This window comes from Gallus gallus, chromosome 2, assembly GCF_016699485.2.
Source record: "Gallus gallus isolate bGalGal1 chromosome 2, bGalGal1.mat.broiler.GRCg7b, whole genome shotgun sequence".
In the NCBI taxonomy this organism is placed as follows: Eukaryota; Metazoa; Chordata; class Aves; order Galliformes; family Phasianidae; genus Gallus; species Gallus gallus.
This window is the reverse complement of record NC_052533.1, coordinates 41,990,237-42,002,822: the sequence shown is the minus strand read 5'-3', so window position 1 is coordinate 42,002,822 and position 12,586 is coordinate 41,990,237. Positions and strand designations below refer to the sequence as shown.

The 12,586-nt window shown below is 39.0% G+C and overlaps 1 protein-coding gene across 6 annotated transcripts in view; it reads left to right on the top strand.

Annotated features, from left to right (window-relative positions):
* CPNE4 (copine 4) overlaps positions 1-12,586 on the top strand; it is a 340,611-nt gene that overhangs the window by 156,628 nt on the left and 171,397 nt on the right. For all 6 annotated transcript variants that reach the window (XM_040696670.2, XM_040696668.1, XM_040696669.1 and 3 more), the window contains one exon: positions 7,023-7,210. In XM_040696670.2, the coding sequence (XP_040552604.1) occupies positions 7,031-7,210 (180 nt within the window). In that variant the 5' untranslated portion in view covers positions 7,023-7,030. The remainder of the gene's footprint in view (positions 1-7,022; positions 7,211-12,586) is intronic.

Sequence of the window (12,586 nt, the reverse complement as noted above, 5' to 3'; positions counted from 1 at the left end):
AAGAACTGAGGACTGATGAATGAAATTTCCTACCATCATATAATCTGCAGTGGCAGGTGAATTTCAAGAAAGCAGTTGAGGGTGAGCAGGGAAGAGAATTATTGGCTTTACGGGTTTGGAGAGAGAACCAAGGAATATCTCACTAAACTTGAGATTCATACAGCGCCATGTCTATGATTCTATGAAAGGCATACTGCACTAACACCAAATTGAGATGCACTTGGGCTGTTGCAAGCAGTACTCTTTGCAGCAGTATCAGTTGTTGCCTTTCTTCTTCTCCTGTCCTCACAGACAGAGCAACTTGACTGTAAAGCTCTGCCGTGGTTTTGGGCTCAGCGTGGCTCAAGGAATGCTCCTCTGTAGTGGCTGAATTCAGTTTCTTTCTGCTAAGAATCCCTGAACCAACTTGTAGTGAGTATACCTTCTGCCTGCATTGCAAATGCAGAAATGGAATGAGGAATGGGAAGTTCTCCTTCGCTGCTCTTCGTGATGTTCCAATTTTGGATTAGCAGCAGTAAGCTGCTTCTCTTGTAGGATCATTTTTATCCTGCAGGAAAAGCCATGTGGGCCATCTGTAGAGGAAAATGAGCAGTTTGCAATATGTTACATCTGTAAATGAACAAACTATTCCAAACATTGTGTTTATATACATACTTCAGTGTAATTGAGTCTAACTGCAGAACACAACTTGCTGTTGCAGTTCCCTGAAGCTCGTAGTCAATGAGCTTTTGCAGTGGGGATAGCGGGTAATTATAATTTCAAATGTATTTTATGTATGCTCAGAAGATAGTGGAAGGATTAATGTAGTAAAGTATTAATCTTGCATGTTGTTCAGAATTGGTTTATCAAACCTTTATTTTTGTCTTGAATACGTTCTGAAGGCTGCCAGCTGGGATTGATAGCAGAATTGTAATTGCTACGCCTCACTGTTGGGGTTGTTTTATTTTTCTTCCAGATTTATCTTCCTCTGGAGTATCGTGGAATATCAGTCGAGCTTAGTTAGGTAAGATTCTCAATAAGTAACTATACTGCAAGGTTTCAGAGCTCTCAGGGAAAAACACTGGATGTTTTTGTTTTCAGTTTAATAGCTAAGTTAGGGAGCTAATTTAAAAACTGCAAACATCTATCCTCAGAACAACACAACTTTTGTGGGGTTTTTTGGCCCATGCTTCATTTGAGACATCGCTTAGTACAGGCGGTAAACTGGCAACGCCAAGAAAACTGGAATAGCTTTTAGGCACGAGTAGTTTCAAATCTGTACCATGTGCTGGGGCAGCTTTAAAGCAGCTCCTCAGTGTGGTACTTCAGGCCATCCAGAGTTTCCCTATGTATCAAGCTTAGTCTCCCTGTGCTTCCAGGGACCTGGGCTTCAGGCACCATTGCAGCAGTAGTACTCCCCGGACCGAGTGGCTGAGCTAACGAATGAATCAGTTACCTGGCAGCCTGAATTTTACTGGGACTTCATGTTATTCACTCCTGCCTGTAAATCCTCAGCTCGTGGAGACTTTGCTGACGTTCTTCCTTAGCAAGACGGACCCTGGCACCACTTAATGCCTTTTTTGGCAGTATTGAGTTTTAAATGAAAGATTTGGGCAGGTGTTATTAAGGAAACAACACTGCAAGAAAGAGGGCAACTGAGAGGCTAGCTGTTGTAGTGTGTCAGGATGCTGATGAGTCTGTCTTGCACACTGTTCCCAACAGAACATGTTCTGTTACCACATTAAGACTCTCCAGTGTATTAGAAAGCATCATTTTTATGAACAGAAGTCTTGCATGAGCTGGCCTTGCCTGGGGAGATGCAAACACCTTGCAACTGAAGCAAATCCAGTAAATGTAAATAGAGCTGGCTCTTGTTGGTTCTCTGCCAACTTTGTGGAGAAGTTACGTTGTTCTCTTATCTCTTCAGTCTCCTATCTTTTACGTTAATGACTTTGCTACGGCGTATTAGAACAGTGGGATGACAGTGAAAACATTTAGAAGAGATTACTTTAGCTATGTTCTAAAGGATCAAAGGAGGATCTTAGATTAATCTTAATAGCGCACGTTTTAGCTGCTGATCCCAATAGGTTATTTGTGTTACACCACGTGAATTTGACTTCACTGGAATCTACTGAAGAGCATGCAGAAATGAGCACAGTTGAGTATCTCCCAGTGCTCCAGGTACTGTAGGGTTTTTCCTTCCTTTAAATGAAGCCATCTGTATAGGTGCTTTTGTACGTTGTTCTGTCATACATTAGATGTCTTAATTTCTTTTCTGTGACTTTCCATTATCCTTTATAATTGAACCAACTGGTTCTGTGGTAATGAGTCCTTTTGAACTGTCAGTGTGTGTATATTTCCGTGTGCGCTGCTGACACATTGTTCTGAACCTTCTCCCCCTCTGTCCAAGTAAATTACTTTATCAGATCTGTCTCATTGTTCACAATATCACTGCAGTGGATTTTCCAGATACTCCTTGCTTACTGAGTTTATCATTATTGCCCATTTTGCAAAGGGGTCTTTCAAACTTTGATAGCTGTAACGTAAGTCCTAATTAATTGTTGCATGAGTCAGAATCAGAAGGAGGGAGAAAGAAATCATATTTTTAATTGCACAAGCTACCCTGTGGAGGGTCTAGCAAACCTATTGGCTTTTCATTATACAGTAATTTATATTCAAATTAATTTTAACAGCCAGCATTTTGTCTGTATTAGCTGTGATCATTTAAACTTCTGTAGCAATTTATATGGTAGTTGATGTTGATGAGAATTAGCTTTTAATACTGACAGGAGAAGAATCTTGTACAGCGATGAGAGATGTGGCTGATAACCAGGAGTCTGAGAGTGTAGCCAAAGATAAGTAGATGAATTTTCTTGTTTTAGATAGTACCGAATGATAGTGAGAAGTTTCCAGAGATGTACAGAGAACGACCAGGAGGCAGCGGTCACTGATGTAACAAGGACGTTTCGATTAGACGTAAGGGAAGAATACTCCAGTGTAAGATCAGTCAAAAAGTGTAATGGGTTACAGAAGCCCCTATGCTGTGGAAAAAAATAATGCTGCTGTACAGAGTGAACGGAGGGCAACAAACGCTGTCTGTGGCTGATTCCTGGTTTACAATCAACGATAAAGCATTCACAATAAAGATGGATTTCCTTTCTGTGCTATCGCTCTGGGCTTTTGCTTACTTGTCTTCAGCCCTAGGCCACGACAGAGTTCCTGGCAAGTTCCTGGGTAAGCATATGGAATATTATTTAACCAGTGTGCTGAATCAAGGCTTTATGATCAGTGTGAGTTCTCATCTTTGCTGATTTGAGGAAAGCTTATTCTCCAACCACACAGATAAATAAGAAGGAGTGGGCTTTGGTTCTCACAATTATGGAAGCCGTGGAGCCAGCACAGCAGTTCATTGAGACTGGGAATTCCCAATCATGTAAATTTTCTTACAGAATAGTGATTGCTGAAGTCAGTTGGTATCGTTCCCTGGAGGGAACAATAATCTGTGTTCTGCTGAAGTTGAGCATGTAAGTAATCAGAAGGAACGTGTAAAAGCTTTTCTACCTGGAGACCCATTATAATGTCATCCTTATCTATAAATCTTGCTGACACTCTATTTTGTGTAATCTGGTCTTGCGTTGTAATGGAAGGCATCATGGAAGCACACAAAATCTTCAGAGCCTTGAGGAATGTGTCTTTGAAGCCAACGAGTGTGTTTAGTGTGAGCTTGGGTCAGGCCCCAAGAGGCAGCGCTGAAGTACTCAAACATCCTGTGCCTAATGATCATTTTTCATTACTGTGTTGTCAGTGATAAAGTACGCAGGGAAAAGGCGGAATCACTTGGGGAACGATACTGCTAAAGCTGCTTTGTTGAAACCACTGGGTTATTTTCTTGCTGACTTCCATGGATCTCCTTGTTCTGTGCAGTCTACCACTGGCTATTGAGTCTGAGTGGGAGTGAAATTTGGTTACCGTACAATAATGCACTGTTTTTCTGTTTTCAGGTGGAAATGAAAGGTAATGCACGTAGCAATGAACTGGAAACTTCAGTAGTCTGTGACCAGATCCCTTTGTTTGCTTACTTTCGTAGCTGTGCTATTCCTCTCACAGATACAGCTCTTAATCAGTGAATATTAAAGCCATGTGGACATTGAAAAAATAAGAAGCTCATAATCAAGTGAAAAAGGAAGAGTTGGTAGCAAAGAAAATGGAATTATTTATTCCTTCTGTATGTAGTTAATTGAAAAGATGGGGGAAAAAAAAGCTCTTACGCAATATAACTTGTATCTGTTTACGTAAAATAATACTTTTTTTAGCCATTTTCAGTGGGCTCAAAAGCTGTTTTCCAGGCCCCCAACTTCCTGGTAACGTGACATTAGAGCAACAGCCCAAACTGGTGATTATATTAAGTGAATATAATGGGACAAAAGAATAAGTCTGTAGCTTGATCTCTTCCATTGATAAATTTAGAACTTGTAAAAGCTGAAGTAATAGTTGTAGTGATAAAAAGAAATATAATTTTATACTTAACCACCAGTCCAAAAAAACAGTGTATAATTATTGTGGGAGGAAGAAAAATACATATCTTCTCCTCGCTGCTACTTTTTTTCCTTCTCTTTAGCATTGAAGTAATCTGTTTTAATTAAATCACCAACCTATTTCTGCACAAAAGATGACATTTCATTAATGATAGAAGATGCGCATGAGACAGAATTAACCCAATTTTCAAATAGATTTCAATTTGGAAAGGGCAACATGTAAAAAATTCTTGTAAATGTGTGGGATGAGCTTGTTGAGCTTGTTAGCAGCCTTCTGAAGGAGATGGGATTGTAGTATGATGAATAATTAGACAGCAATCCTTTACCTCCACTTCGGCTTCTAACTGGTTTTTGTAATCCCAGGTGATGGATATGCAAACTTCTGACATTGTATATCAAGAATATATTGTAAATAGAATGAAAACACACAGATTTGTGATGATTGTTAGCAAAAGACACACACACATATATAATTGTCTCTGCAATTTTAAGCTAAATATGATCCTTCAGTGGCTTTTTGAAGTTACTGCTGGCGTAATCTGTTCACTTTTTGAAAATTAAAAAATAAAAAGGAAAAAAAGGCTACAAAAGGACACTGGTCTCCTAAGCATGGTTTTATCACTACATTTAGCAGCACTTCTTCTATACGCTTATTGTGATGCTTAGCAGCAGTATCATATCTGGTCCTTGTTGCATGCGGGACTTTGCTCCTCAACTTACGATTTTATCAGTAGTGCTGATAAGCCACAGCCTTGCCATTGCTTTCAGGCTAGGACTGTGATCTTGCCATCAAATGAGAGAATTGACCCAGCACAAAATGTTTTTCCCCACTCCATGAAAGACTTTAAGATTTGGTGGTGCTGGTCATGTGGTGTCAAGAGCCTTAGCTGAAAATGTTTGAGAAGTGAAAGCATCGTGTAGGAGTGCCTGGTGTAGAAGCTGAATATTCTGTTTTCACTTAATAAAGCAGCCTGATGCTGTTTCTGTTTCCACATAGGTTTGCTTTTTATTTCCTGATGGCAAATCCATGGCATCACAGTGCAGGTGGCAGCATTTGTAGATGATCGGAAAGGTCTGAAGTGGGCTGGTGTGATCTTAGGCTGTCAAGCACTATCATGGTGCTGCCTCACGTTTCAAAAGCCAGTTTTACTTCAAATAAATTTGCCTATAGGTCTTGGGCTGGAGAGGGTGGTTGGAGGCCATCCGCTTGACTTAAAAACATACTGAACCAGCAAGTGTGTGTTGGAGGTGGGGTGGGGTGGAATTCACAACAGGCTGTGGCTATATGGTAAGGTCCTGGATAGATTTGAACAAGGTTTGAAAAACTGTTCATTGTTAATGTACCTTTCTCTTATCTGCAAGGAGAACAGATCATTTGTCTCATCGTTCAGACTTGAACTCATGAAGTTCATTTGTATTTCTTAGATCTCCGTGCTATATTGTCAAGTCTGCTTACTCTGAATTTAGAAACGCTGTTCCAATTTTATTATCATAACTCATGGGGAAAACGGATATCACAAATCTGCCCTCTGGAAAGGTGGCATAAATTTTATGCTGCTCTTACGAATGGATGAGGACAGGTGGACTTGAAGGCCTTGTGTTCAGAGACAGCTTTTTAGGGGTCAGATTGGGAAGTTCAGAACAAGTGAGTCAATTAAAGTGTTCCTGTATTCCTTGTTGATGGGAAAAAAACCGATCATGTAGTAATTTCTGGTGTTAAAATTGCTTTTTTTTTTTTTTTTTTCCACTGCTCTGTTTGAGCAAAAGCTCAAACTGCAAGATTTGTGGTGGTGCTGGCATTTGTAATGAAATAATGGTCAGAGGTTGCCACTACTTCAGCCTTTTGTGTTCACATTAATAGAGGTTCCTGACCCAAAAGAGCAGACAGTGTCCAGCAGCAAGATTTGCCAGCATAAATACCCTGCCCTGCTGCATGGACCATCAATCCTGACTACTTGCTCAGGAATGGGGAGGAAGTATTGTTCAGCAGTAAGTGCAGAAATAGAGAATAAAATGTATCTTGGAAATTAAGGTCAACATGAAAGGGGCCTTCAGATGGATTTACACAAAGTTCGTGTAAGGTGAAGTGTGTGCTTTTTAGATGGAGTATGGAGGAATAGAAACAGATTGCAGGAGTGCTGAACAAATTTAATTAAGCCTTGGAATGAGGCATTCTCGGGAGAAATTCAGAATTACCTCCATGTCTGCCTGTTTGCCTGAGGAAACCTGGCATTGAGAGCAGGAACAGAGCTATAAGCCAAGGTCACAGTTCACCTCGAAAAGTTCAGGGCCATGGTGGAAAGTTTCACTACGAATTTGGCTTATTTTGAAACATAAAGGATGATTTGTGACTTTCTTCCAAAGATTGTTTTTGTCCCCTGTTTTGCTGAGGATCTTGTTCACAATGACGTGTTCTCATATGCGAGCAGATCATCTGCTGACTTTTGCATGGACAAAAGGGTTGTACGTGCCTGCAGTGTTCTTAATGAACCTTTTCTCTCCTTACAGGAAAAGGAATGAAGAAAATGAGCAACATCTATGAATCAGCAGCTAATACCCTGGGAATCTTTAACAGCCCATGCCTGACAAAAGTGGAGCTGCGGGTTGCATGCAAAGGCATATCAGACAGGGATGCCCTCTCAAAACCAGACCCTTGTGTCATCCTTAAAATGCAGTCACATGGTCAGTGGTTTGAGGTGAGTGTTTAATACAATTAAAAAAAAAAAAAAAGATTTTTCTGATGCTTTAGGATGACTTAATGAAACCAAGACAATATTCAAGTATCAAGAGTAATAGAGAGAAGAAGCAGTTGGAACCCTGTGGCAACATTTTGTAAGATAGAAGGGAGATTTTCCATTAACTCTAACACTCAGGATCAGATTCTTAATGATACTTAGAACTTCTTTTTGGAGTCTCTATTAAAAATGAAGATGATTGAAGAATAAAGCCTCATAAACCTTTTCCCTCTAGGCGCTCTTGTTTCATAGAAGCTATATAATAGCAGAGATAATGGTAGTGACCATTATAAAATGCTTTCCAGTCTTAAGAAGTAAAGTGCTGTAGAAGAGAGGAGTATTTATTAGTTGGTAAGGAATTCAGTGACAATAGTTTGGCAAATTTTGAGCATTGAGGTTGGGTCTGCAGTTGAATTTAGTGATATGAACTAATTCATCAGTTTTCATTGTATTGCAGATTGCATGTTTGATTAGAAAAAAAATAATATGAAGTAGGATTTTAATCCTAAAAACCATTTGAATAATAAATAGAAACAATGTCCTAGAAACATGCTCATTGTTAATGAAGAACATTAAACTGAATGTTAGATTTTTAAATGAAATCTTAGTGGTTATTTTACTTAAAAGTTAAACTTCAGTGTCTGTGGTTAATAGCAAAAAGGCACTCAAGTTTTATGGAGAGTATGCCTGAGAAAATTAGGCATGTCAAATCCAGTTCTTGTATTTTGAATGAGTATTCATCCATCAACCTTCAACAGTTTCAGCACTTAGAATAAGATTGCTGTGAGTGAAAAAGCTGTGTACATGCAGAAGGGAAAATCCTAAATTTGTATTGTGTTTTTTTTTAAGTTTAGCCTTTTGAGCCAACTCTGTCAGACTTCAGCAATCTTGTTCTGGCTGTTCCAACAGTTTGGTTTTGCTCTGTGGATGTCTGAAATCTTTCCATTGCAGGGTCAGCAGCAGGAGGGGAAATTTCTTTTTTTAATTGTAGTTTTGCTCTTTTATTAGCTTGTTTTTGTGGATGCATTAGATAAGTTTATGGCAGAAAATCACCCTGTAAAGTAAAAATAATTATCCTTGTGCTTCAAAATCAGTGTCTTCGTGTAATTGAAATGTAAGGTGATATATTAGCAAAAAAAAAAAAAAGGCTTTCTAGCTAACCATGCAGAAAGGAGCATTTAGCTATGCTGTATGTAATTGTTGAAGTTGAAGAAATTGACTACATTTGGATTAAAGGTCAAAATAAATGAAATACACGTGCTTGGAAAGGACAGATCCAACCCTTTTGGGCCATTTCAATTTTCTGAATAACTTTGAGTACATTTCACACAGTTTTCAGTGGCCAGTTATACGCAGAGTAAGTAGATTTAAATTATGTATTCTTCTGTTGTAATTGAGATCCTTTTTATTTAATGCAGTTTTTAATTTGAAAAGTGATTGTCTGAATAGAGAAATTCAGCGAGCAGATCTACTCACTGATATGACTCTCATCTTACGGCAGTTGTTCCTACTGTCTAATGAAAGTCCAGGATATTCATTTTAGTATGAACAAAAAGTTTTTATTAGTTCATGTTCCTATCGCTGCTGCAGAGCTAATACAACTCTGACGTGATGAGCCATTTCCTATTCTGGCCCACACATTCCCAACAAAATTTTTAATTAATTGCTGAGTTAAATTGAGCAGAGTCACTCAGGTATAGCTGAAGATATAATTTGGCTGGAAGAATCTTCTGCTGATGACAATCAGTGATCCAGCAAGATCTCAGACTGTAGACAGGCTAGTAATTAAAAAAAAAAAATCTAGTTAGTATTAAAATGAATCTATTCAGCATAGAAATTACTGAATGACAATACAAAAAGGATTGGAACTTAAGAGTTTTCTATCTGTGGGTTTGGAGACTTCGTGAAGTCGTCTTAAATTTCCAAATAGCTGAAAGTCCTTGTAGGTTGGATGTCTTCAAGCAGATTGCAGCAAAATCCAGTGTTACTGAAACATGCACACTGACCACGTGTTATGGCTGTGTTGGGGATTTCTAAACAGGGAGCAGCTGGGTTGAAGATGCTTAAAATGTAGGTTGTGGTTTCCCTAGCTGTTCTCTTGCAGATAGGTGCTTTGAAAAGTATGGGAGGTGCTGAGGTCTGCCTGCACATCTCTAATGGACCAGAGGCAGTTGAAGCTGGTAGCCTTCAGCTGTTGAGATTGCACTTTCTGTGCAATTACAGATGCTAGAAAGTGGTAGGTTCACTCTACCAATGCAGATTGCGTGGAGGATAGAATAGGTTTTTTGAAAGTGAAGAATCCATTTCAGGAAAAATTTTGATAGAACATGGCAGCCTGCCCATGTAGGGGGGAGAGGGTGTTTTTTTTGGTCGTGTGGTACCATATGTACACATGTGTTTGTGTAAATTATGCCTCCCAAACATTTAAGTATAAAATCAAAATATCTGTACTGTTAGGGCGTCTTTGTGTGTGCATATATATGGTTAGAGATTTATATATTTTTAAACATGGTTGGTTTTCTGTCTTCTCTATAGCTGTGAAACCATTAGGAACACATGTAGGACACGCTCAAAGCAGTCTCACTGTTGTCCCCAGTTCTGGCAAATGTGCTTGCTGTGTTTTTCTTCCTATCTGGTAGATCCTTCCCTACAAATTAAGACACACACACACACATCTACCCCCATGCATATCTCTGTATTTGCATATTCATATTGTCTGGAAAGCACAGTCTCCCCCAGTGTAGGTTTGAAATGATATATCGCATCTCACTGAAGAATTGTCAATCTGCTCTTTCCCTAGCATAGATTTTGCATTTTTAGTTTGAGATGATGTGTCAGAATTTAAGATTACACTATCTGTATATACTAAACGACAATTTGGTGATCCAGGACTGAATTCTGGCTCAGTTCTAGGCAGGTATGGTTCCAGAATGACCAAATCCTACATGTATTTATTTTTTAAGTGCTTGTTTAGGAGAGTCATTTGATGGCTGTTTTCCAGTATTAATTTGAACTTAATTACTGCACTAAGCTTCAGGATGGTGAATAACTGGATGGGGTACCGGAATCAGGCAAAAGTGTATGATGATAAACTCTTCTCCTTGAATCATTATAGTACCCACCTGCAGTGTGAATGTGTTTTAAATAAGTGTTAATTGCGTATAGCACTGCAGTCTTCATCCAAGATGTGCTAGCACTGAAATTCTCATTAAATTATTATTCCTGATAAAGTAACTTGACCTGGTTCATGGGTTATCATCTTAATCTGGCAAGCACTGAAAGTCAAGGACATTGCTGAGCTGTGTCTGGTCATATGAGACTTAAATGAGATCAGGAGGTATAATGCAACTTGATGTACCCAGGTAGAAAGTGTCATCTGTGACTATGAAAAGAGAAGAGCAGCTCTGGACAACAGCCATGTCTGGAAGTCAGCTAGGGCTTCCTGTAGCTGTGTTCTTAGAGCCTTCAGCAGTGGGACTTAGGAGATCTGCCTTGTGTATTTGAACAGCCAGCAGACCTTCTTGCCTTTTTTCCTTCAAGTTTTATTTTATAACACTTGAAGTACAGAGGAAATAAAACAGGAAATAGAACAGCAGTTGCTGAAAATCACATTGGTAGAATGGGGCTGCCTTTTTTGGACAGATAGGTTTGTTTACTGAAATGGATTTATTTATGTATTTATTTTCATGCAAATGTAGATTGAAGTCACAAATTCAATGAAATTCAGTGAGTTTTGATGAAAACGTGGGAGAAAACCAGAAGTTTTCATTTTGGTGTTTCTAAAATTTGATTTGAAGGGTCAGCTTGATTTTATTTTATTTTTATTTTTTTACAATCTTTATTTTTCCCCCAAAGGGTTTATTCTTTGCTTTGACCACTAATCCAGAACGCTTATATGGACCTTTGTGTAAATAGGCTGTAGAGACCACTTAGCTTGGAAATGTGTGGAATACCAGTGGAGCCTACTGAGTATCTAGGAATCTAGTAGGAACCTAGCTACAGGAAAGACTCTCTCTTGCTATTCATTTTTATTTGCTTTTTCCCTCAGTTTTCCTTAATTCCAGTATCCTCCTTCTTCCTCCTTCTCTGCCTCCTCGGGTTCCAGTCTCTGTTCCAAGCAGCTGCTGCCTCCTCTTGCTGCTCTGTGCATTGGAGAATGGGGGAGGTTTACTTCCCTGCATGGGGAAGGGAGCTTAAGAGAAGACCTGGGGGCAGACTTCTGTTACTGATTTCCATCGATACGCTTCTGTTACCCATCTGTGGCTGTCACAGCCCACCACAAAAGCCAACGAGCCATGAAATAGAGGAGTCTGTGGGTTGACATGTTCCATGACTCTACTGAAATGTTCCAAAATAACTACCAAAGCGCTGTGAAGAGCATACACGTATAAACCCTTATGCATCCGTTTGGTGTTTTATATACATCTTTTTCTGTTCATCTGTATGAACAGAGTAATAGATCAAGTGTTTGGATGGAATTGGAAGCTTCTTTATCAGAAGAAAGAACCACCACCAGCAGCCATATAGTCATTGTCGAGGCCTGTGTCGCTCCTGTCTCACGTGTACTGGCTGGTGATGGTGAAGAAGTGTGTGAGATCAGGGAACTGTGAAAGTATCTTTCCAGTTTGCTCTGCCAGCCCCCAGCAATCAGCTCTGTGACTTCTTAAATGTCTTTGTAACTGACAGAGAAGGGTAGATTTAATCTCCATAACTTTATTCAGGTATTTTTTTTAATATTATTTGAAGAAATAAACTTTCACAATATCCTAGGACATAGGGTTGAGCAGTTGTTGGATAAAATAATATTACTTCCATACTTTGAGACTACCCCTTGCTGATCCCTTTTAAGTTCTTTATAACTGTGTTGGAGGAGATGCTGTGGAAATCCTTTTTCACTTTCTCAGTGCAGTTTGGGATTTTAGTCTCCTGATTTGCCCGTGACTGGGTAAAATTGCAACTGTTATGTTGTATATTGTGAAGTCTAAGTATATCTATCTTATCAAGGAAAAATGGATGGTTATTTTAATGATGTTTATTTCAGAATACTTTACAGAGGCAATGCCAACAGCTACTTCTATATTCCCAGAAAGAATCTCAAGCAGTAATTTGGGATTTCTCCTCTGCTGAAGAGCTGTGAGGCGAACAGAGTTGGTTTATTGGATATTTGGTTGGTTTGGGGATTTTTCTTAAATGTTAGTCAATGCTAGAGTGTATTTTGGATATTCTTTTTCCATTTTAATGCTAGAATTTCAACTTGAACTGACATCCTGTACAAAATTAATTGTAAAGTTGAGGTAACAGTAAGATGAACATACCAGTTTATGAAGATTTTTCTCT